Source organism: Sorghum bicolor, chromosome 1, assembly GCF_000003195.3.
Source record: "Sorghum bicolor cultivar BTx623 chromosome 1, Sorghum_bicolor_NCBIv3, whole genome shotgun sequence".
Classification (NCBI taxonomy): Eukaryota; Viridiplantae; Streptophyta; class Magnoliopsida; order Poales; family Poaceae; genus Sorghum; species Sorghum bicolor.
In genome coordinates, this window is record NC_012870.2 from 80,547,195 (window position 1) to 80,572,892 (window position 25,698).

The following is a 25,698-nucleotide window of genomic DNA, read 5'->3' on the forward strand; positions in this document are numbered from 1 at the left end:
TTTTTGGGTGAGTAACTAAACAGGGCAACCGGTCTTGTCTAGTTTCTAAAAAATTTCAAGATTCTTCGTCACATCAAATATTACGGTACATACACACATATTAAATTTAGACGAAAATAAAAACTAATTATATAGTTTGCCTGTAAATCGTGAGATGAATCTTGTGACCCTAATTAGTCTATGATTGGACAATATTTATCACAAACAAACGAAAGTGCTACAGTATCCAAAATCCAAAATTTTTGCCAACTAAATATTGATGAAAATAAAAACTAATTGCACAGTTTGTCTATAAATCGTGAGATGAATCTTTTAAGCCTAGATACTTTATGATTGGACAATGTTTGTCAAATAAAAACGAAAATGCTACAGTGTCAAAATCCAAAATGTTTTCGGATCTAAACAAGGCCTTAGTTCCTGAAAAATTTTGCAAAAAAATTTTCAGATTCCTCGTCACATCGAATCTTTAAACGCATGCATGGAGTATTAAAGAAAGACGAAAATAAAAATTAATTGCACAGTTTGATCAAATTTGGAGAGATGAATCTTTTAAGCCTAGTTAGTCTATGATTAGATAATATTTGTTAAATATAAACAAAAATATTACTGTATTAATTTTCTAAAAAATTTTGGAACTAAACAAGACGTTCATGTAAAAGTTCACCGACTAGACTGAAATGCACTTTTGACAGATCATGGGTGAGATAGCCCAGAGCGCAAAGCTTGGGAATGAGATCAGCTAACTTCACCTCAAATGAGACTGCGCTGTGCAGTCACGATATCTATGCCGTCAGCCGAGAATCGAACGATAGCCACGCTACTCTCCTAAACAATCTATGTTTTATGAAGCAACAAATTTGCAAAAAAAGACATTCAGGTTGCAGCAAATGTCCATGCTACTAGAAATCAGCTACAACATCTTTTCCTTCCAATGGCGTGGTGGATGCTCCCATGGACCTCTCGTATTCATATTGGAAAGCTTCAAAAATAATTGGTGTGTACAACTTGCTAGCTTGGAATAACATAGGTGTCCTCATTTGAGTCTTGGTAATTTCTTTCTTATTCAAATTCAGCATGCAATTCATTATTTCTTTTATATTCCACAACCCTTTCATAATGCTTAAGGAATCGAATGATATCAAAATCTGATTTGAAATGTCGCTTCAAGTCACAGTTTAGACTCTCACTCAATTGTGTACTCCTCATCCCCAGTGTGCAGATATTAGTCATATAACATTCAACCCATTTTTCTTTTACCTTATATATGCTATCCAACCAAGATTATTGCTTGCTGGCCTTTGTCCTCGCGATGTTAAATACTTCTTAAAATGTTGCTTCATCTTCATACTCATACATACATGCACTAAAATCTGCGAGAATACTTAGTTCTTCCTTGTTGTCTTCACCCTTTCTTTTTGGAGGAGTACATGATTCTTCATCGTCAGCTTCAGCTAGATGCTTAACATCATTCTGCATAATATGAAAAGTGCATAGACCATGCCAAGCTTCTAAAAAGACCTCCTTAACAACCTTTTCCATTGCTATATCTTGATTAGTATAGATTGTTTTAGATTGCTTGTCATTATGTGCTTTTAGAAAGGTCTCAAACAACCATTTCAAAGACTCAAATGTCTCATCATACATGAGAACAACACCCAAAACCACAATTTCTCTAATATGATTAAAGCCAACAAATACTCCAAAAGGCCGACTCTCCTTGTTTGTTCTAAAAGTACTATCAAAACTGATAACATCACCAAAATATGCATAGTCAGTGAGCATTTTAGCATCAAACCAAAAAACGTTAGCTATTTGTTCTTCCTGGTCTATTTTCAATGCATATTGGAATGATGAGTTCTCAACAATTTTTCTTGAAAATACATGAGCATGCTTCCAGCTTAACCGTATGCCATCTCATGTTGGCGCTTGGCCCTTAAATAGTTCTTATAGTCTCGAAGAGTGTAACTAAGATTAAGTGAACCACCAACTTGGATGGAAGCCAACTCATGTGCAGCTTTAGGCCCAATTCCTGCATCATCAACCGTCTCAATTTTCTAAACCTTGTAACTCTGAAATTTTCCTTTGAGAGACCAATAAATGTGAGGTTTCTGGCAACTGAAGGGTGTGCTTGTGTTCCAAAATCAGTTCAATGACTTTATAATTTTCCTTCTCTTGGTCTAGTATGAGACCCATACGAACTTGACAATCAATTCTTTTTTCAGCTCTCGGACACTTTATTAAATAATCTCTTTTATCTTTCAATATGTGACCCTCGTTCGCACAACAAATCTACATGACCTAACCTTTCCATCAGATTTTTTTTTTATTTGAGTACCTTTTTCTGACCTCCAAACCTTTTTGACCTCCATAGCTAAGCCAAAACATCCAAACTTCCTCTGTACTAGTGAATTCCATGCCAACTTGAGGTAAGAAACTAGGAGAAAACCCATCCCTATAGGAAATAAAATATTTAATTTGGTGGTCATATAATAAGCAATTAAAATATGTCTGATCGCTTGGGTTACACACCTCTTTGCTTCTATCTCATATATCCTGATTCGATTATGTGATGAACACAAGTTGACGTTTCTTTAATTAATTAAGTCCAACACGAGCTGACGTAGTAGAGGACGACAAACAAATCAGAAGAATATTGATGCAAACTAAATAAATGTGAAGAGGCGGAGATGCTAACATGTTCCTGCGGGCGGCCAACACAGGAACCAGCCGAACTAAACAAATGTGAAGAGATGGAGATGCGGACCTGCTAACATGTTCTTGGCAACCCACACAAGTACCACCAGACCGTCGCCGCCTCGCAACCGCGGGAAAAAACAGACGAACTGGCGCCAAAAAGGAAAACACCGGCGGCAACAAGGGGAGCGGCAGACTTGGTTTCGGGCTGCGGCCCAGATTGCCAGCGAACGAGTGTGGCTGAAAGACCAACGCACAACGTGCACATCTGTTCGATTCTTAGCTGGCGACATAGATATCGTGACTGCACAGAGCGCAGTCATTTGAGGTGAAGTTTGACAATCTCATTCCAAAGCTTGAGGCCTGAAATAGTCGCTTTAATAGTTCTATTAAATTGAAACTAAAACAGGTATTTTAAAATTTTAGGAACAAAATTGAGCCTTAAATGATAGTGCAATGATCAAAATGACTATTTCGCCAAATATATGTGCCAAACCAAAATTATGGGAAAACAAAACTAACTAGCAGCCTAAGAAAACTGCTACATGCCGTGCGTTTGGTAGAGAGAAACATTACAAATAGAATCACTAGAATTGCTATCAAACACCTCAAAGGGAGAAATATTTTAGGGGGAATCACTTGAAACCGATTCTCATTTTTGTGTTAGTCTTAGTCCAATGAAACACCTAAAACTTGGTTTCTCCTCACATTCTAATTCTAGTATCAATAATCTAGCGAGTGAGCCAAACGGTTCCACATAGTAATTCTAATCATCATCTAAAATGTTTCTTGGGAGAATCTTGATCCGAGCCATTTCTACAAGAATCTATATCCTTCAATTTCTCAAGTTAGCTCAAGAAACCCAAACCTTTGACATACATCTACCCCAATGCATCATCGTCCTTAGATGCTTGGTACCAACAGTTTATTCCAAAACTCCCTTGCGTCATCCCTCACAATAAGGTTTTCCATGGTGGTGCGCTCCACAAGGGTGTCACCGTATCTCCTTGGGTTCCATATTTTGTAAGCATGTAGATGCACATGGGTATCAAAGCAATTTGTTATGACCATTGAAAATCCACACTGAATGCTTCTTTTTTCGCGGAGACAGAATGAAGGACGAGGTGCTAAAATAAAATAGTTAAATCTCATAAAAGATATTTGGAAGTTTCAAATAAAAAATTAAGGTCAGGAAGAAAGGAATTAAATTCCCAAAAATTCCTAGAGAAGAACGAGGAAGATCTCTCTCCTTATGTATGCTGCTGCGTGCACCGTGTTGTTTCCTTTCCTATTCTTTTCCTTGATTAATTATATTAGTACTAGCAAATATGCTTGTGCGTTGCAACAGAGAAAAATATCAAATGGTTATAAAAAGTGACGACATAATGTTACATATATATTATATGTATCCTTTTTATAAAATTTAAAGTTCATAATTTATTTTATTGATAACCATGACATCTATGATATTAGATAGTTAATATTTACAATAATATATAGCTCGGAGACATATTTGTTTAATAATAAAAATAAAAATTAGTCAAACCTTCTTACTCTAATATTACCTTTTAATATACCTTAGTATTATATTAAAACTTGAGAAGTTTGTTGCTAGCTTTTTTTATTTAGATTAGGATTTCTATGAAATATGATATATCAGTTAAATGTATGTAGATTATGAACACATGAGCTTATAAAGTGTTCATATGACATAACAACACATCGTGCAAAGGTAGTGGAAGCATTCACATAAACTTAGGTAAATTGGTAAATCAGTGAGATATGCTGGAATGGTGCTAAAACTTTTACCACAAATCAAGCATCACATTAAATAGGCTACCATAAATTTTTCATAATAATTAGAGCAAGATAATTATAATTTCAATTTTACACTAAAAAGATCTGCGGACAAAAAATTTTACAATTATATATTAGGGATAGAAGCATAGGCAAGTATCTCCAGCAAAAGAATGTACTAAAATTTATGATCTTTTTTGTTTACCGCATGGATCTGCATATGTGGAGCTGAACAAAATTTGTTTTATAATTTTTAGATTTTTCTATTAATTTCTACATATTTATCAATTTTCAGCCGATCAATTTTACACTAAAAAGCATTTTTAGAAAAAAATGTATTAAAATTTATGATATTTTTTATTTACTACATAGATCTATATATGTGGAGCTGAACAAAATTTATTTTGTAATTTTTAGATTTTTCTATGGATTACTACATATTTATCAAATTTTAGCCGATTTAAAGAATAAAAAAAAAGTAAATTAATACGACAAAAACTTTGCACTTAGGTCTCTATATTTTTCTTATTTTTAATGTGCTCTGATGTTTACAGAAGATTTTACATTAAGAACCCTAAAAAAATTTCTATTCTTTTTTCCCCTCTTCCAGCGTTAGCCACCAGCTCCAACTCGGATTGCGGAAGGAGACGGACCGATTGTCTTGGCGGTGCACTGAAATTTTCATCTTTAAATATTAGGAGAAAAAAATATACTCATTTCATCTCAAGTTATTGCAAGAGTCTTGGAGAGCGAAACTATTTTAAGTTTAACCTAAATTATAAATAAAATTATAAAAAACTATGACATGAAATAGATATTACTATGAAAATATAATTAATAAAGAACCTAATGATACTTAGTTATTTTATCATATAAATTTGGTTAAACTTAAAATATTTTGACTTTCTAAAATTTTTGAAATAATTTATAATTAAATAGAAAATAGTTTTTTTTTTAAAAAAATAAAAAATAAACACAGAATATTATAGATCAAAGAATATATGCTGTCTTTGTATTTAATTGGACAGTACAGGAGTGCGCTGCACTGCAGACTAGCCATGGGGTCCAGGTCCATGCAGAAGCAATCAAATCAAATCAAATCAAATCAAACACGTGTACTGAGCGAGTGCGGCGGCGGCACCCGACCCGACACGAGGGAGGGGATGGCCATGGGGGACGCGGCCTGGGCCGGGCCCAGATCAGCCCAGCCCAGACCAGCCCAGCCAGGTTCGAATTGGGTTCGGGGAGTTGGTCTGTCTTGTCTTGTTCCTCCGTCCCGTCGTCCGGTGCGATCCCATCCATCGTCTCGCGTCTGCGGCGTGCAGGTGCAGGTCCAGTGCGTCGCCTCTCGATTCGATTCTTTCATGGATGGATGGTCTCCGCGCCAACCCTTAGCTTCCTCCAAATCCATCGATCGTCACCATCCCGACCCCAATCCCAGCCCCGCCCCGCCCCGCCGATGATGCAGCAGCACCAGCAAGAGGACGACCCAGCACCGCCACCCGCAGTCGCCGATCCCGACCCTCCGCCGCCCCCCGACCGCGGTGATGCCGCCGCCTCCGCCTCCCGCAACGCCTCCTCCAAGTACGATTTCGTCAAGGTCAAGGTGTGGCTCGGGGAGAACGCCGACCACTACTACGTCCTCTCCAGGTTCCTCCTCAGCAGGATGCTCACCGTCACCAAGGTCCACACTCACTACTAAGCAATTTCCTCTTTCCTTTCTTCTATCTATCTATATAGTAGGAGTACGTAATACTATCTCTATAATATGTCAATCAATTAACCCGTCCATTGTTCCCCTTACACACACACACACACACACGCAGATTCCTAATCATGTCGCCATCAAGATTGCCCTTGAGCTCAAGAAGCTGCTTGTCGACAACAGCCTGCTTGATGTGTACCTACCTATGCATCTTATTCCTCACTCTTCCATCTAACTATCCTATCCTAGCATTAATTTAATTTTCCTATCTTCTCGAATAAATACCCTGTATTCTGACTCGCCTCATTCCGCAGCTCCCAGAGTGATCTAGAGGCTAATCTATTCAAGGTTTGCAACTCCTTCCTGCTTCGCTTGGCTGCTACATGCTACTTCCTCAACTGATTACACAAACTTACAACTTCCCTCCTTTCACAGCTTATGGAAAAACGGGGATATGGCGAGGACTATATAAATCGCTATAAAATGATGACAAGGTACTCTGCTCTAGTGCCCGACAAAATAAAAGCACCTTCTGTTTCTCTATAGCCGATTATATGTATGTAGTGATAGTTAAGAAACAATGTGAGGCTTGTTAATCCAGAAAGAAACTCTTGTACGGCAGCGGCATGCAAATAACATGTTTATGCTGTGCTCATCCTCCTACTGCATGCAGGTTCCATCATCAAAGGGTTCCACTAGTCATTTTAGTGTGTGGAACTGCATGTACTGGAAAATCAACAATCGCTACACAACTTGCTCAGAGGCTCAATTTGCCTAATGTTTTACAGGTGGGTTTATTACTTATTATCTTCGCCAGTCTATAGCTCATGTCTCATATGCCTCGTTTCCCTACCCTTGTGCAATTGCAGACAGACATGGTGTATGAGCTGCTGCGGACATCAACAGAGTAAGTTGTGTCCTCTTCTTTGGTTGTTTGAGGAAAAAATATACTCCCTCCAGTCCATTTTATCTAGCGCACAAGCATATCAATATTCAAACTTCTAAAACTTTGACCAATAATTAGGCTAATAATTTTTAACTATTATAACACAAACTTTATATGATTAGATTTGTAAGGAATTATACTATTCAATGATTATAAGTTTATAAACATAAATAATACTCCCTCCATACCAAATTGTGAAGAATCTTGGAGAGTCAAACTTTTCAAAGTTTGACCAAATTTATATGATAAAATAATAATTATTATGATACCAACTAAATATCATTAGATTCTTCCTTAATTATATTTTCATAGTATACTCACTTTACGTTACAAATCTTAGTATTTCACTCTATAATTTTGGTCAAACGTGAAAATGCTTTGACTCTCCAAGATTCTTGGAATGACTTACAATTTGGGATGGAGGGAGTATAATATAAAGCAAATGAATGGTCAAAGTGTAATCTAGGAGACCGTGTCATTCTAACTTGCGCCAGATAAAATGGACCATAGGGAGTATATGCCAGTACCTAGTTCCGTTGCTGCCCTTGGTTCATAAATTACTCATGTGATTAACACATGCAGTGCGCCACTTACTTCTGTTCCCGTGTGGGCTCGGGATTTTAATTCACCTGAGGAGCTTATCACTGAATTCTGCAGAGAATGCAGAGTTGTACGCAAGGGTATGCCATATTTTATGCCCACGTTATCTGCTCTGCATACGTCATTGTCACTTTATCTGGATAAAACTTTCTATAGTCACTCCATTGACTTCTCTTGGTTACCTGATAATGTCAGCCCTATACTTTGTGCTACCTTTTGCTAGGTTTGGCTGGCGATTTGAAGAAGGCCATGAAAGATGGGAAGCCAATTATTATAGAGGTATGCTTGCTTTTGTTGTGTACATTCGGGATAAATATCTGTGTTACCTTCATGTGTTTCTCACTATCCGACCACAGAAAAACCTCCCGATCAGACTTTGATGTCCCATACTCCCATACCTTTCTCTCATCTTTGTTTCATCAGTGTACATGGATGCAAACATGGATGGGTACAGGACACAAGACATGCACAGAATATATCAGTGTCTTCTTTTCCAAAAAAAAAAAGAATATAAAATTGGCATGGTTATTTGTTAGAAATTAGAAAACCTGCACATGAGAGCATGATTACCCAGAAATAATACTATTTATAAAAGATAATTATGTATGTTTATACATGGAGGATTAGATAAAAAACTTGGAACTGTGGGGGCTAAGAGAGCCCCAACCATTCTGATTATGATAGAAGGTAACCTTCTCATGCAGGTCGAGAAAACCCCCGAACCCCTGCCCCACTATACACAGCATCACCGTTGCCCATTTGAGAACCTGGGCCGATCCTTAGGCCTGTGCTTTGGCATGGGATGGAGGCTTAGATGCATCATTATGCTAGGTAGATTTAAGCATAGTTCTGCATATGCCTTGTGCTGTAAGTGAATTCTCTTGTGCATATGACTATCTGTATGATATGGCAATTATGCATAATTCCTTGTACCTATTGCAGAACCATGTTGATAAACTCGTTTATTTAGATGAAGGCATATCCATTGGACGACACACCTCCAGTGCTTGTTGTGTTTACCACATTTATGCTTTCTGGTAGGGTGTTTGTGCTGCATAGGTCCTTTGTGCTTTTGGTATTTTTTTAGCGACCTCGTGTTTCAATTTGTTTGACACCAGATATTGCCTGTCTAGCAAATTGTAATTAGAATTTCCTTATTTTTAATACCAGGATTGGGGGTTTGAAGGTAGCCACATGATTTACAACATATACACCTTTTAGTATGGTGCCATATTTATAGATAATTCATATCTGATCTAAGTAAGTATCTCACTGCAGGGAATACATTTGGATCCAAGCATTTATCTTATGGATGAGGAAAAGAGAGATGGTAATTCCAGGACGGAGAAGACAGTAATGGATTCTGAAAATCCAGGCATCTCTGTAGAAAGGAAGACCGAACACCAATCCAAAAATGGACTAGCAGAGAACAGAATGAATCCTACGGAGGACAACAAAAACTTTGTCAAAATCAAAGAAAGCATGTTGGAGGGAAGTAGAACCCGTAAAGGACTATCTTATGCTGAGAGCCATGAAACCAAGATTCATGATTCTGCATGTTCTCAAGAAAGAAATCCAAAAGATGAAAGTAAGGAAAAAAACAAGTGAAATTAATTTATTATTAGTATATGGTCAATATGTCTTTACTCAAGTTTAAGGCAAGCTTGGGGTTTCCCAAAAAAAGAGAGTAATAAACTATCAGATTTACCAGATTAGTTTGAGGCCAGCACAATCTTTCTACAAATATCAACAATTGAATGTGTGCTGGTGGGGTTGGGGGGGGGGTCGAATAAGGAAGCTGTTAGAGTATGAGTGCATTAGGCCCATGAGGCCCATGTATGTTACTATATTGCTACCCTTCTAGGGTTAGCCCAAGTTAATGAGAATCAGAAAGTCTAGCATGGTATCAAGCTAGGGCTCTCCTCTCTCCCTCCTCCAGCCGCCGAGCGCTCCCAGCCGCCGGCCGGCAGGCGCGCCGCTGCCCATGGCTGGCCGCCCTCCTCCTCCCCCTCCTCCCCCACCTACTTCCATTCTTTCCCTCCCCTTCCCACCTCTACTTGGGCGCAGATCGCCCGTCTAGGCGCCGCCGCTGGCCCGGGAGCGTCGGCCGCCGCCGTCGAGCAGGCCGCGCCTACAGCCGTGACTGTGTCGGAGACCCGCACGCCTGCGCCGGGGACCTGAAAGGACCTTGATGTCACCTAGAGGGGGGGGGGGTGAATAGGCGTTTATGAAAAATATCAACAATTAAAATTGCAGCGGACTAGCAGACCGCGGAGCCTCCGGGCTGAAACGCGGAACCTCTGGGCGAGGTCACGGAACCTCCGGGAAGCACAGAGTACTCAACAGCTGCTACACCTAGAGATCAAGAACTCAAACCAAACTTGAAGGTGTGTTTGGTGATGCCCACTGGCAAGTCCACGAAGTACCTGCACTCACAAACACGCACAACCAAGTAGATCGAGTGGAACACAAAAAATGCAATTCAAAACATAAGGGACAAGACACAAAATTTACCCCGTGGTTCAGCTCGCCACCAAGGCTGGCTTAGTCCACATTGTTGAGGAAGCCACAAAGGCTTTGGGTCTCTTCCAACCCTATCCTCTTCTCAAGTTCAACATTGAGGTTGAGCTTGAGGGTTCTACTATGATCTTCGGGTAATACAAACTTCCTGTGGCTCACCACAAGCATGGGAGCTCACCGAGCAACGCCTAGTCGTCTAGGAGGCTTCACCTCCAAGAGTAACAAATGTGCAACGAAAGCTTGACACAACCAACAAATGCTCAAGGGTTGATTTGCTCTTAATTGCTCTCTAACACTTGATAAACCATTAATCACTCACTCTCACAAAGAGAGGGGTTAGAGAGAGCTCTCACAAGGCTTGGAATAAGTTGGGAGTGAAATGGGAGCCAGCAGCTCGGGCAGAAGCTGTGGGATGAGTATAAATACTCACCCCACAAAAACTAGCCGTTGGAGGTCAAAACTAGCCGTTATGACCTACAGACCCCGGAACCTCCGCGTATAGGCACGGAGCCTCCGCGGGTCTCCAGGACAGCACAAGTCACCAAATGGAAAAAGTCATAACTTTTTACTTGGACTTTCCGGAAAGCTTGTTTTGAGGGCTATCCAGCCCAGCAAAGAACAAGCCCTAAAACCAACAAGTGCAAGTGTTGTGCAATTGTGTTTCTCTCATGTTAGCACTTGGGTTTAGTTAGTTTGAGCACTTGAGACTTGTCTATGATCCGTATTGCATCCCCCTTAATAGTACGACATACCTATACTCAAGATAAAGAAAATATAACTATTTCAACCACTTGAGTCTTCAATGTCTTCATATGCCATTTCTTCTCAATATCTCTTTATAAGAGGTTGCAATCACCTTTGTCTCGTCTCTTTGAGGAAACTAACTTTGAGCATGTGACTTGAACCATTTCCATACATATGAGTTCAATTCATGGATTCGAGTCACTTCAACAAAACATTTGATCCTCAATATAACATCACTCGTCATAGCTTGATTAGTTCCTCGACTCAATGCAAGTACTCTCTTCTTCACCTTAGCCATGGTACCTCGGTGCTCAAGCCATCGCATGCCCTTCACCTTCGCTTAGTCCCTCGAAGCCATTTCCTTGCTATCTTCATTTTATCAAGCTATACTCAATTCACATCATACTAAGCATCCATTGAAAACCATTTATTCAATATTGTGATCCTTGCTTGAATATCTTCTAGATATGGATATTGAGATCAATCAAGCTTCAATTTGATTCACATACAGACATATATGAATCAACATCAATATGGTCAAGCCAATTCACGATTCCTTAGATCCTTTTCATTTTTGGCTTGACATTTCTATACTCACATCAATCTCTATCTTCATACTTCTAACTTGATCAAATCAATGCAAAGTGATTTTCCAAATCTTTGTCCATGCAAGCAAACAAATATAGACCGACTAATATCCAATATGAGTTGTATCATTTGTCATTTGACCTTTGCTTGATATTTTCTCATTTATGCATTCTTGATTCATCTTCAACCTTGATCAAGGCTTATTCACTATCAAACTCTTCTTGTTAATGTAAAGCAAGCCACACTTGAGACCAATCCAAAAACATTAACTTATGTCTCTTTTGTCATTTTCCAAATATGCTTGCTTTTTCATGATACTATGATATCCCACAATATAGAAGCCATTTCATCAATTCCATTTGTATTGTTGTGTTTTTCTTGAAATATGTTTTTTCATAATCTTCCAACACAACAATACTCAATTTTGACTTTCATTTCAACACTATGTGAAATACCATCAAGCTTGCCTTCTTGTTGAACCTGTGATACATCTTGTTGTGCAATATTCATGTGTATGTAATATACTCAATTTTCTGTTCAATACTAACAAACTTATTAGACCTTTAATGGTGTTTTCATTCAATTCACCAAAACCCACTACAGGGTAGAGGCACTTACAGGACCTGCGCATCCGCGTCGTGGTCCGTCGCCTAGGTCGCCCCTAGCTAGGGCGCGGCTGCAGCCGCGCCGGGAACCCGCGCGCTTGACGTGCAGGGGCCCTGGACCCGCACCCCAACGCGCCAGAGCCTTCCAGCGCCGCCGCCGCCTCCCTCCTCATGGCCGTGGGTGGGGGCGCTGCGGGGGTCGTCGGCGAGGGTGCAACGACCGCCGTTGTGGACGCCATGGATGCCCTGGCCGCGGCTGTTAGGCCCACTGCCATGGCTGTCGGAGCCGCTGCTGCTATGGCAGCTGGGCTGGGGATGCCGTGGGACGCAACCGTCGCCAACGATGTCCTGTTGCGCGTGCCCGGTGCCGGTGCGGGCCCCTCTGTCTTCCCCGGCTCGCCTCCCGCTTCCCACCTCCACGCCGTGGGTCCTGACTCCGCCCTCGCCGCCGCCATCGTCGCTGCCCGGGCTGCAGCTGCGGAGGGCCGGGCCCGTGTGCGTGCGGCCGCCCTCGCTTGGGAGCGCGAGCGTGATGCAGCCGATGCACTGGACCATCAGATCGCCGAAGCGGAGCAGCTCCTCGTCCTCCCTACCTCACTCGACGTCGGGTCCACTTCCTTCGGTTCGACGGGTCACCGCGTGTCTCACACCATGGTCATCTAGCACGATCCCAATGACCCGCTCGTGGCGCAATTCCAATACCAGGCTGGGGGTGTCCAGAACATCCGCCTCCTTGTCCCGGTCGTCCTCGAGCCTGAGTTGCCCTACTACGCTCGTTGGAGGGAACCTGGTCCTCACCCTCCGCCGCTACGCCCTCGATGACCACGTCCTCATCGACGCCTCGGTCGCGGCTCAGACCCCCTTGTGGCTGCGCCTTGATAGCGTCGTGCTCTCTTGGATCCTCTTGACGATCTCCCTCGACCTCCACGACCTCGTCCGCAACTCTCTTGATGCTCGCCGGGCCTGGCTTGCGCTCGAGGGCCAGTTTCTAGGCAATGCCGAAGCCCGGGCTCTGCATCTCGATGCGAGCTTTCGCACCTTCGTCCAGGGTGACCTCTCCGATGGCGATTTCCGCCGTCGGATGAATGGCATGGCGGACTCCCTCGGCGACCTTGGCTGGCCCGTGGAGGACCGCATCCTGGTCCTCAACGTCCTCCGTGGGCTCAGTGACTGCTACGCCCACCTCCGGACGTGGATCATCAGGCAGCGCCTCTTTCCCACTTTCCTGCAGGTCCGTGACAACCATGTCATGGAGGAGCTCGCTCAGGGGCTCTAGCCTGGGTCCACATCCGCGCCGGGGTCCTCGTCTACCTCGACTGCTCTTGCCGCTACTCCTCCACCGCGCATGTCCGCTCCACCACCGTCATCTCTCCTTGGTCCTCCTCCCCCTGGGCCGAGCAGGGGTGGGGGGAGGGCCGTGGCGGCCGGCGTCGCCGCGGAGGGGGACGTGGTGCAGATCGTGGGGGCAACACAGCGCCGGGACCTCCACGGGGTGCACCCTGGCCCTCTTTCCACAACCCGTGGTTGGGGCGCATCTCCATGTGGCCTTTCTAGGCTCCCGGTGGTGAGCCTCGCCCGCCGGTGGCCATGTTCGCTGATGCTCTACCTCCCGGCACCTACTCTGCGTCTCCGTGGGTCACACCTTCGAGCGCCTCGTCCGGGCCTGCCGGTTGGGACCAGGCGGCCTTGGCATGCTCCTTCAGCACTTTGGGCCTGACACCCTCTGTCGGTCCAGAGTGGATCGCCGACTCGGGTGCTACCTACCACACCACCTCAGATCCTAGTATACTCTCATCCGTTCACCCTCCTTCCTCTCACCCTTCGTCCATCATGATCGCAAATGGTTCGTATCTTCCTGTCACGTCTGTGGGTGCCACCGGCACTCATGGCTCCTTTCGTCTTTATGATGTTCTTGTTGCTCCTTCTATGGTTCACAACCTTCTTTCTATTCGTCGTTTTATAGCTGACAATTTCTGTTATGTGGAGTCTGACTCTTCTAGTCTTATTGTGAAGGATTTGGATTCCCAGCGTCCTTTGCTCCGATGTAACAGCACGGGCCCCTTTACACTCTTCGCTTCCCGGTGTCTGCTCTGACGTCTGCTTCGCCTTCTTTTGTTTTCTCAGTTGCCTTTGCTGCCACTACTTCCTCTACTACTTGGCACTGGCGTCTCGGCCATCCTGGACGTGATGCCCTGATGCAGCTCAGTCATAGTTCCGACATTCGTTGTAATCAGGCTCATGATGAGCATTTGTGTCATGCGTGCCAACTGCGCCGTCATGTCCGTCTTCCTTTTCATAGTTCTTGCTATGGGGCTCGCATTTTTGATCTTGTACATTGCGACCTATGGACATCTCTTGTCATTAGCATTTCTGGCTATAAGTACTATCTTGTGGTGGTTGATGATTTCTCTCATTATTCGTGGACTTTTTCCTTACATGCGAAGTCTCCGCGATTCTCCATTTTTTCGCTTGGGTGTCCACTCAGTTCGGCCTCACCATCAAGGCCGTCCAGTGTGACAATGGTTGTGAGTTCGATAACTCCATCTTCCGTGCCTTCTTCCTCTCTCACGGTGTCCAGTTGCGCATGTCTTGCCCGTATACCCCCTCTCAGAACGGCAAGGCTGAGCACATGATTCGCACACCAATGACACCATGCGCACCCTTCTGCTTCAGGCTTCCCTCCCTGCTCATTTCTGGGCCGAGAGTTTGCACATCTGCACCTACCTCCTTAACCGTCTTCCTTCCGCTGCCTACCTAGCTCCCACGCCGCACCACGCTCTTTTCGGTACCCCTCCTCGGTATGATCACCTTCCAGTCTTCGGGTGTGCGTATTACCCTAACACCACAGCCACCGCTCCCCACAAGTTGGCTCCCCGTTCGACTCCTTGTGTCTTCCTCGGGTACTCCCGGGATCACAAGGGTTATCGCTGCTTTGACCTTACCTCTCGTCGGGTCCTCATCTCTCGCCATATGGTGTTCGATGAGACTATCTTCCCTTCTCCACCACCCCCACCCCCACTCCGGATCTTGACCTCTCCTCTTTGTTTCCCACTGACATGGTGCTCAAGCCACCTTTACAGTTGTCTCCTGCAGGTACTGCTGCTCCGTGCCCTTCGTCGGGGCTGTGCCCCAGCTCGCCGCCTGCCCGTGACACCCCTGGCCCGGCTCCCTGCCTGGGCCTAGAGGGGTCACCTTCCGTGGCGGCCCAAGTCCCTACGCCTGACGCGGGCCCCGGGCCGTCAACTGTGGCCCCACCTGTGCGCTTCGCTTAGCCAGTGCTTGTCTACCAGCGTCGTGCACGGATGGTGCCGCCGTCTCTGTCACCACCGGTGGCCCCTTCTTCGCTGGGGTCACCCCCACCACCAGCGACTTCTTCTCCGCCGACGACGCCAACACTGCTGCCGCGGTCCCTGGCTGCCCGTGTCGCGACGCCGGTGTACCACCCACCGCTTCTTCACCGACACCCGTGTCATGTTCACCCTATGGTGACGCGACACGCGGCTAGGAGCCTGCTCGAGGTCTTGTCGGACCCTCACTAGCGCTGCGCGATGGAAGAGGAGTACATGGCGGTCCTCGCCAACCAGACCTAGGATCTGGTGCCCCGTCCATCGGGTTCCAACGTCGTCACCGGCAAGTGGATCTGGACACACAAGCGGCGGGCTGATGGCACCCTTGAGAGGTACAAGGCTCGCTAGGTTCTCCGAGGCTTCACTCAGCGCACTGGAGTCGACTATGATGAGACATTCAACCCAGTGGTGAAGCCGACCACCGTCCGCACGGTGCTCTCACTGGCTCTCGCTCGCTCCTGGCTAGTACATCAGCTGGATGTCAAGAATGCCTTCCTGCATGGTACTCTCACTGAGACAGTCTACTGCAGCCAGCCGGCGGGGTTTATTGACTCTTCTCGTCCTGACCTGGTCTGTTGGCTCAACAAGTCTCGCCTCAAGCAGGCTCCTCGGGCGTGGTACTCTCGGTTTGTTGCTTTCCTGGTGACACTTGGCTTTGTGGAGGCCAAGTCAGATACGTCTCTGTTTATGTATCACCACGGAGCTCAAACTGCCTACCTGTTGCTCTATGTTGATGATATTGTCCTCTCAGCCTCCAGTCAGTCACTGCTCCGCCGCATCATCACCTCGCTGCAACACGTGTTTGCTATGAAGGATCTTGGTGTGCTTCATCACTTCTTGGGGTCACAGTTGAGCCTCGTAACTCTGGGCTGTTTCTTCACCAGCGGCAGTACACTCTTGATATTCTAGAGCGAGCGGGGATGACTAACTGCAAGCTCTATTCTACTCCAGTCGACACAGGGCAAGCTGTCTGAGGCTGAGGGTGATCCTTTCACAGACCCCACTGCATACCGGAGTCTTGCTGGTGCACTTCAGTACCTCACCTTCACCAGGCCGGACATCACCTACGCCGTGCAGCAGATATGTCTTCACATGCATGATCCTCGAGAGCCCTACCTCACTGCTCTCAAGCGCCTCTTCTGCTACCTCTGCGGCACCGTCGACTACGGGTTGCTTCTTCAGCGGTCTTCCTCCACCAAGTTCGTCATCTACACTGACGCCGACTGGGCCGGGTGTTCGGACACCCGGCGCTCCACCTCCGGTTACGCCGTCTTTCTGGGCGGCAACCTCGTGTCCTGGTTGTCCAAGCGCCAGCCAGTCGTCTCCCGCTCCAGTGCCGAGGCGGAGTACTGCGTTGTGGCTAATGGCGTGGCCGAGGCTTCTTGGCTCCGGCAGCTCCTCGCCGAGCTCCACAACCCTCTCTCCTGGAGCATACTGGTCTACTACGACAACGTCAGTGCGGTGTACCTCTCCATCAACCCTGTGCAGCACCAGCGGACCAAACATGTGGAGATTGATCTACACTTTGTCCGTGATCGGGTCGCCATCGGCGATGTTTGGGTCCTCCACGTACCGATCTCCTCCCAGTTTGCTGACATCTTCACCAAGGGTCTCCCGTCCTCTACCTTCACCGAGTTTCACTCCAGCCTCAATGTCACCAGTGGCTAGTTGTGTCTGTGGGGGGACTCGTGTGTGTACTTCTTTTCAGTCTGTAACTCCAGTCTATAACTCCATTGCGCCGGTAGTTTAGACTGCGGACCGGGGGGGGGGGTGGGGGTGGGTTAGAGTATGAGTGCATTAGGCCCATGAGGCCCATGTATGTTACTATATTGCTACCCTTCTTGGGTTAGGCCAAGTTAATGAGAATCAAAAAGTCTAGCAGAAACACTGAACAAAATATTAAACATGCCCCAAATTTCCAAAACACAGTTCTATGCCAGGTTGTTTTCTGAGTTTTTCTGTTGCGCTCAAAAGAGAACTGTTTTCTATGCCTTGTAGGTGATGGGCACAAAGATTTGGACCAACAGAAGAATAACACCACCAAGAAAGACAAACCTGCTGCTGAACCAATAGTTGTTCCAATTGTACTGAGGATGTCTGATTTTGATCACAAAGTCTGTGCTCTTGCTGGTTTATATTTTAAATGCCTATCTACCTTAATTTTTCATAACATACTTTTGGCTTTTACTGTCTTTGAAACAGCATTTGTAATTTGTATTGAATACATAAGAGGATTAAAAATGTCTGTGTAAATTCTTAAAGCTCAATGTTACTGACCTTCTTGGCATATTGCCAGCCGCCAGGGAAAAAACTTATCTATTTTTGTTTTATATATGATTGCATCACCTGTACTAATTATGGCTGCACACACCTTTTGAAATAGAGCTGCTGATTTGTGGACCATATTTTTTTCATTCATTGCTTCTGCATTCTCATTACATGGTTTATTGATTCATTTTTTTTTTATCTTCTCTTATGATTTGCTTTGTTGTTCTGTTCAGGCATTGTTAGAGGAATGGATAGCCACTAGAGCTTTCAGAGATAATTGCATTCCTCAGGTATCTATGGAAGCTTTGGTACTCATACAATCTACAAACTTACATTTCTTTGAAAATTGTTCTGCAACCCTTATACTTCTTGTAATTGATATAAAATGATAGGTCTTATTTGTCTGCAATGCTTGCATGAAGTCTTACCAGCACTTGCAGTCACCTAACTGGCAAGCTTTGTCATTGATATTGTATAAAGCATATGTATCCTGTGGCTGTGACACCATGTCCATGTGTCACATATGCTACACCTTGAAGTTCCTCTTTTAAGTATATCAGGGTCTTCCTATGGGTTAAGTATATATAACAATAAGTTTATGCATGATAGAGACGTTACTAATAAGCAGTGATTTTGTGGGGCCTACTTTCAGGTTTGCTACCTCATGCAACTTGTATCTAACTCTTACATGGTGCTAACTTTCTGATGTTACTCAGGATCACCGGAAACTTATAAATAACCTTAAGCTTATTCAGGACTACCTTTGTTCTTTTGAGTCACAGGCAAGTTTCCCCTGATTGACAGGCTGGTATATTTTAGGTTGTTTGTTATCATCTGATGAACTTCATCTATTTTGTCTGGAGTTTGAGTGTGTAATTCTAAGCCTCTTTTAAAAAACTTTGTTCAGGGATTGACCATTGTTGACATCTCAGCAAATTCGTTTCCTCAAACATTAGATTGGCTTCACAGCTATCTTCTTCAGGTACAGCTGCTATACTCACTTTCTTGCTAGCCATTTCCCCATCTGTCTTTTTCCCTTTAATAACGTCATGCTAATGTCCTAAATAGTAATGTGTCTGGGTGAAGGTCCAGCTCCTCTGGTTTTGATGATGAACTCTCCAAAATACAACTTTGGCTACTCATGTCATTTTTAAATATCCCAACCCAACACATTGAAGTTATTTAAGATCAAAGTTGACTTCAAACAACCCAAAAACTTTCGACCATTGTGGAAGAAGAAAAAAACAACACCACAAAAACAGCACTTGGTATTTTTCATTTGTCAATTTGCCATTTATCAAGTTATCTTAGGGGGCATTTTTTGCACTTATTTCCCTTGGCAGTGCATCGAGCGAGGTCTTTTGGCTGCGTGTTCAGAAAGCTGCAATCAAGGGGGAAATTAATCGACATGACACTATGGGATTGTCCTAGAGAGAGATAGGTTATTGTTATGGATGAGGCATTTTGTTCAATGTAACCTGGTTGATATAATCTGTTGTACTTTAATCTGTTGTACTGGCAAAGTCGCAGTGAGTGATATTACATACGATCCACAGTGCTGACTATTATTCATGCAAACAGAAGCATTCTGCCTGGCTGCTAAGCCTGTTTGCTTGAACTTATCTGCCGAATCACCATTTAAAGTATTTTTCTCTCACAACAAATCAGCAAGTAGTACTTTCAGTCATAGTTTTTCGGACAAACGATTAGGCTCACGAACTGATTCACTTTCCTTTGCAGGACAAGGGTATGTGGTATCAGCTAAATAAATACCGATATTTGCAGGAGCGAGCTTTCGCTCGGAGACACCCAGCCAGCGTCTCAGTTTTCAGGGGCAGGACCATCTTGTTTTATGTTTATCTGTTTTCATTCAAAAGTCGGATCAGAAACCTGGCTAGTGGGCTCCACCTATCTGTTCTCTCTCTTTATTTTTCCTTCTTCCTCCATCTGCTCGCACATGGCAGGTGCTCACGGCGGCACTCGCCCACAAGGCTGCACGACAGTGCCAAGGCGCTTGCCCGTACGGCTGCGCACCGGTGGAACCAGCGATTTTAATTAAGAAGAAACCAAACGATCACATTTTTTAGTGTGATAAAATATACATAATTATATATTTAAAGCACTTTTTAAAAAATATTATACTATTTCTTACTAAAATCATCATATTTTAATAAAAAAGATGAAATTAATATTTCTTGTGGTATAAATATGAATATTTATATAGATATTTAAATGAATCACTACTTGTGGGGCCCGGGGGGGGGGTGGGGGGCTGGGCTGGTGGTGCTAGGGTGGATCTCATCGGAGTGTCGCCCGTGTAGGTGTAGCTTCCGCACATGACCGCCTGCCTTGCTTGCCTGCATGCGTGGCCAGTGGCGGACCCAGGATTTAGTCACGACTAGGGCCAACTTTCAAAGGTGAAATACCAATCGCTACACCTATGACTATATGTCTGTGTATGTGTGTTATATTTGGTCGAGAGCAACATGATGTTAAAGTTTTAGTCATCTTCATTTTCTAAACCAATTAAGAAATCTATAAAATTATATTCTAATTGGAATCAAAAGTTCAAAAAACTACATAGAAATGAAAAAATTGAAATTGTAAACTTAGAAGTTGGAATCAAAATTAGCAATGAATTGAAATAAAGAGAAGAAATCCCTTCACTCTTCCTATTCCAGAGTTTCTGCTTGGCCAGCTTGGGCGCTTGGGCACGCGAGGCTTCGGCCGTCGAGCGACGGAGCAGGGAATTGGAAACTGAAATTTTGGAATCAAAATCAGTTCTAAATCTAAATCTAACAAGGGAAGCTTGCTCAGTTGTTCACTCACCTGCAAGGAAGGAGCTAGCAGCGCACCAACAGGCAGCGGGCGGGCGGGCTACGGAAGGAGCTGTGTTGGCGCCGTCACGAAGCGCATAGCAAAAGGGGTGAGGCCGCAGAGCCGGAGTGCGGAGCGAAGGGCTCGAGGGGGCGACAGGCGTCAATGCGAGGCGGTGCAGCGTGGGCGATGATGGGGCGACGAAACGAGCAAGCTACGAAGCCGGAAGGCAAGCCCTGAGTGGCTCTAGCACTCTGCTGCCTTAGCCCTACTCTATTGTCTGGGCTGCTTTGTATTGGGTTGCTTGATGGACCAAAAACTGAAAACCTCCTCACTTTTTACATGGGCCATGACTAGGGCCACGGCCTGGGCTGCCCTAGTGCTGGGTCCGCCCCTGCGTGGCTACCTGCCATGAGCATCGCCAAGTGTTGCCTCGTCTGACTTAGAGCAAGCCTTTGTGCCCACGGCCAGCGACTACAGAGCCTCGCCGATGCACCCACTTTCTCATTCCACTCGTCCCACCGTGGATATCCCCATCCGTGAATTCTTTTAGGGGCAAGGTGAACCAGAATCTATGTGGTATAATCCTGGTGGTGGAATGTCTCTGTCTCTAGTTGTCATAGAACCAAACACCAAGCCAAGTGGAATAATCCCACCTAGGATGATCCCATCCCTGCAACCAAACAACGCCTTAGAGTCAGTGTGGGTGTCAAACTCCCATACACCAATAACCACAATGTACACCCATATACATGAGACCTATGTAACCAATACTACAATCTATATAGCAATGTTATTTTCCAACAATACTCAGCTAACAAGTAGTCTACAAGATGAATCTCACCCAAGATAAAGAAAATCCTCTCATCTCCAATCCATGAGCAAAACAAGAAGGGGTAACCCTAATCCCCAAGAAAAAAGAATATTTTTTTAATCTCTATGAGCAGTCCATAAGATTATGAATATCTTTTTTTATTCTCAGTGTTTCAGGTGCTGGTGAAAATTATTTTAATCCCAGTAGACTGACCTGCCAAACAATGGAACCAACAAAAGTTCCACTGTCCCAAGTCCTGAAGTCCAGCCATAAGCGTGCTCACAGTAAACTGTGTCACAGCTGCGAAGGTCGCAGCAGCCTCGCACCAGGTGACAATGTGAAAGCTGAGGCGATAATCTGCATAAAGTTCTTTTTTGAAAACACTAATTGCATCATTAGTCTATTCCACAAATTTAGTGAAATAACTTTCTCATACTACTACTAATTATAAGCATAGTGAAATAATTTCATTTCTTGTACTAATATTAATTATAAGTCTAAGACCATCTCTAAGAGTTTTCAATAATTCTTTTTAAAAAAACAGAGTATTTCAACTCACCAAAAATTATTGTAAGGAATAAATAAGACAGTCTTCAACAGTTTTTAATAGTTCACTCCAAAAATATAGAAGACAATTTACATGAAAAAAATATACTACTCCTTCCGATCCATTTTATCTGGCGCACACGAATATCAAGATTTAAACTTTAAAAACTTTGACCAATAATTAAGCTAATATCTTTTAACTATTATAAAAGTTCATATGATTTGATTTGTAAGAAATTATACTATCCAATGATTATAAGTTTATAAATATAAATAATATTGCTAAACTTCTGTTTTTCCATAACTGGGCTAACCCTAGAGGGTTAGGAATATAGTATCATATACATGGCCTCATGGGCCTAGCCTCATGGGCCTAATACTCATATACTCTAACATCCCTCCGCAGTCTGAACTACCGTCGCAGCGGAGTTTACAGACTAGACACGAAAGAAAAGAAGTACAACACACGAGCCCCCCCCCCCCACAGACACAACTAGCCACTGCTGATGTTGAGGCTGGTGCGAAACTCGGTGAAGGTCGAGGACGGGAGACCCTTGGTGAAGATGTCGACGAACTAGGAGGTAGTCGGGACGTGGAGACCCGAACATCGCCGACGGCGACCCGATCCCGGACGAAGTGTAGATCGATCTCCACATGCTTGGTCCTCTGGTGCTGGACCGGGTTGGTGGAGAGGTACACCGCACTAACGTTGTCGCAGTAGACCAGTGTGCTCCGGGAGAGAGGGCTGTGGAGCTCGGTGAGGAGCTACCGGAGCTAGGAAGCCTCAGCCACGCCGTTGGCGACAACGTGGTACTCCGCCTCGGCACTGGAGCGGGAGACGACCGGCTGGCGCTTGGACGACCAAGACACCAGGTTGCCGCCTAAGAAGACGGCGTAGCCGGAGGTGGAGCAGCGGGTGTCCGGACACCCGGCCTAGTCAGCGTCAGTGTAGACGACGAGCTCGGTGGAGGACGACTGTCGGTGAAGGAGGAGACCGAAGTCGACGGTGCCACAGAGGTAGCGTAGGATCCGCTTGAGAGCAGTGGGGTGTGGCTCTCGGGGATCATGCATATGGAGACATATCTGCTGAACTACATATGTGATATCCGGCCGGCTGAAGGTGAGGTACTGAAGTGCCCCGGCAAGACTCTGATATGTAGTGGGATCTGTCACTGGTGTACCCTCAGCCTCCGAGATCTTGCCCTGTGTGTCAACTGGAGTGGAGCAGGGCTTGCAGTCAGTCATCCCAGCTCTCTCCAGGATATCAAGAGTGTACTGCCTCTGGTGAAGGAGTAATCCAGCAGGGTGAGGCTCAACAGTGACCCCGAGGAAGTGATGTAGTGCACCCAGATCCTTCATAGCAAACTCCTGCTGAAGAGAGGCGATGATCCACCGAAGGAGTGACTCACTAGAGGCTGTGAGGACAATGTCATCAACATAGAGCAGCAGATAAGCAGTCTCAGCCCCATGGTGATAGAGAACAGAGCGGTATCTGACTTGGCCTCCACAAACCCTAGAGTCAGTAGAAAAGTAGCAAACCGATGGTTCCACGCCCGGGGGGCCTGCTTGAGGCCGTAGAGAGACTTGTTGAGCCGACACACCATGTTGGGACAAGAAGAGTCAACAAACCCCGCTGGCTGACTGCAGTAGACTGTCTAAGTAAGAACGCCATGTAGGAAGGCATTCTTGACGTTCAGCTGATGCACGGGCCACCCGCGCGTGAGAGCCAGCGAGAGCACCGTGCGGACGGTGGCCGGCTTCACGACCGGGCTGAAGCTCGTCGTAGTCGCCACCGGGGCGGTGAGTAAAGCCCCGGAGAACCCAGCGAGCCTTGTACCGCTCAAGGGTGCCGTTAGCCCGGCGCTTGTGGGTCCAGATCCACTTGCCGGTGACGATGTTGGAGCCCGGGGGATGAGGGACCAGATCCCAAGTCTGGTTGGCGAGGAGGGCCGTGTACTCCTCTTCCATCGCTCGTCGCCAGTGAAGGTCCAGCTAGGCCTCGCGGACGGAAGAGGGTACCGGGGAGACCTGCGAGTCCCTGGGCATCGCCGCAAGAGCCCGGGGCTGCAGGGTCCCAACCGCGTGTCGCGTCACCATCGGGTGAACATGACGTGGGTGTCGATGAAGGAGTGGAGGGTGGTACACCGGCGTCGCGACCCGGGAAGCTGGGTGCCTCGGCGGTGGGGTCGGTGTCACTGGCGGGGAAGACGTCACCGGTGGCGTAGGTGAATCCGACAAAAAGGGGGCCACCAGCGCCGCCGAAGGCAGCGGTGCCAGCTGGGCACGTCGTTGGTACACGCGCACCGGCTGGGCGAAGCGTGCCGGTGAGGCCGGAGTCGGAGACGCCGACCCGGGACCCACGCCGGGAGCACGGCGCTGGTAGACACGGACCGGCTGGGCGAAGCATGCTGGTGGGGCCGGTGTCGGAGGTGCCGACCCAAGACCCGCGTCATGCGCAGGAGTCGAGCCGGAAGGTGACCCCTCGGGACCCGGGCAGGGTAGAGGCCCCGAGGTGTCACGGGCGGCAGGCGACGTAGCAGTACCTGCAGGAAACACCGGCAAAGGTGGCTCGACCACCGGGTCAGTAGGAAACATAGAGGAGAGGTCAAGCTCCGAGGTGGAAGCGGGAGTGGTAGTGGTGGAAAAGGGAAAGACAGACTCATCGAACACCACATGGCGAGAGATGAGGACTCTATGAGAGGTAAGGTCGTAGCATCGGACCCCTTGTGATCCGGGGAGTATCCAAGGAAGACACAGAGAGTCGAACGAGGAGCCAGCTTGTGAGAAGCGGTGGCGGTGGTGTTTGGGTAACATGCACTCCCAAAGACTCGAAGGTGACGTAGCGAGGGAGGGTCCCGAAGAGAGCGTGGTGTGGGGTGGGAGCTGGGCAAGCAGCGGAAGGAAGATGGTTAAGGAGGTACGTGGAGGTGTGCAAGCTCTCAGCCCAGAAGCGAGCAGGAAGCGAGGCCTGAAGGAGAAGAGTACGCATGGTGTCGGTGGTGCGAATCATGCGCTCAGCCTTGCCGTTTTGAGAGGAGGTATACGGACAAGACATGCACAACTGGACACCATGAGAGAGAAAGAAGGCACGGGAGGTGGAGTTATCGAACTCCCGACCATTGTCACACTGGACAACCTTGATGGTGAGGCTGAACTGTGTGGACACCTAAGCGAAAAAGTGGACAAGCATGGGAAAAGCATCAGACTTTGCATGTAAAGGAAAAGTCCAGGAATAATGCGAATATCATCAACCACCACAAGATAGTACTTGTATCCAGAAATACTGATGACAGGAGATGTCCATAAGTCGCAATGTACAAGGTCAAAATGCGGACCGCATGAGAAGAAGAACTATAAAAAGGAAGACGAACATGATGGCCCAGTTGGCACGCATGACACAGATGCTCATCATGAGCCCGAGTACATCGAATATCGGAACTACGACTGAGCTGCATCAGGGTATCACGTCTAGGATGGCCGAGACGCCGGTGCCAAGTAGTGGAGGTGGTGGTGGTGAAGGCAGCTGACAAAACTGGCGAAGGAGGCGAAGCAGATGCCGGAAAGCGAAGAGTGTAAAGGAGCCCCGTGCTGTCACATCGGAGCAAAGGACGTCGGGAAGCCAAATCCTTCACAGTAAGACCAGAAGAGTCAAACTCCACAGAACAAGAATTGTCAGCTGTAAAACGACGAATGGAAATAAGGTTGTG

The 25,698-nt window shown here is 45.9% G+C and overlaps 2 protein-coding genes across 3 annotated transcripts; one reads left to right on the forward strand and one right to left on the reverse strand.

Moving 5' to 3' along the window:
* LOC110431917 lies at positions 5,756-19,436 on the forward strand. 2 transcript variants are annotated; one of them, XR_002449394.1, is made up of 14 exons: positions 5,756-6,175; positions 6,318-6,391; positions 6,511-6,544; positions 6,632-6,690; positions 6,870-6,984; positions 7,066-7,103; positions 7,725-7,822; positions 7,966-8,021; positions 9,021-9,330; positions 17,545-17,660; positions 18,048-18,104; positions 18,531-18,633; positions 18,722-18,796; positions 19,158-19,436. XR_002449394.1 is itself a non-coding variant. In XM_021451730.1 (14 exons), the coding sequence occupies exons 1-14, from the start codon at positions 5,864-5,866 to the stop codon at positions 19,215-19,217; spliced, it is 1,470 nt and encodes a 489-aa protein (XP_021307405.1). In that variant the 5' UTR covers positions 5,758-5,863; the 3' UTR covers positions 19,218-19,436. The 2 variants fall into 2 exon arrangements, 1 of the variants encoding a protein (XP_021307405.1); XM_021451730.1 differs by having other exon boundaries at positions 5,758-6,175; positions 18,531-18,596.
* On the reverse strand, positions 22,925-23,959 carry LOC110432833 (uncharacterized mitochondrial protein AtMg00810-like). Its single transcript, XM_021453751.1, has 2 exons — positions 23,683-23,959; positions 22,925-23,406 (listed from the first exon to the last, which is right to left on the reverse strand). The coding sequence occupies exons 1-2, from the start codon at positions 23,957-23,959 to the stop codon at positions 22,925-22,927; spliced, it is 759 nt and encodes a 252-aa protein (XP_021309426.1).

What these genes read in the sequence shown, in the direction of transcription:
- LOC110431917 (XM_021451730.1), top strand. Translation starts at nt 5,864, where the DNA reads ATGGTCTCCGCGCCAACCCTTAGCTTCCTCCAAATCCATCGATCGTCA. An exon ending in ATGCAGAGTTGTACGCAAGG is followed by an intron (nt 7,823 to 7,965) that starts GTATGCCATATT and finishes ACCTTTTGCTAG; the next exon opens with GTTTGGCTGGCGATTTGAAG. An exon ending in TTTGTTCTTTTGAGTCACAG is followed by an intron (nt 18,597 to 18,721) that starts GCAAGTTTCCCC and finishes AACTTTGTTCAG; the next exon opens with GGATTGACCATTGTTGACAT.
- LOC110432833 (XM_021453751.1), bottom strand. Translation starts at nt 23,959, where the DNA reads ATGGAAGAGGAGTACACGGCCCTCCTCGCCAACCAGACTTGGGATCTG. An exon ending in GGCCCGTGCATCAGCTGAAC is followed by an intron (nt 23,407 to 23,682) that starts GTCAAGAATGCC and finishes TTGTCCTCACAG; the next exon opens with CCTCTAGTGAGTCACTCCTT.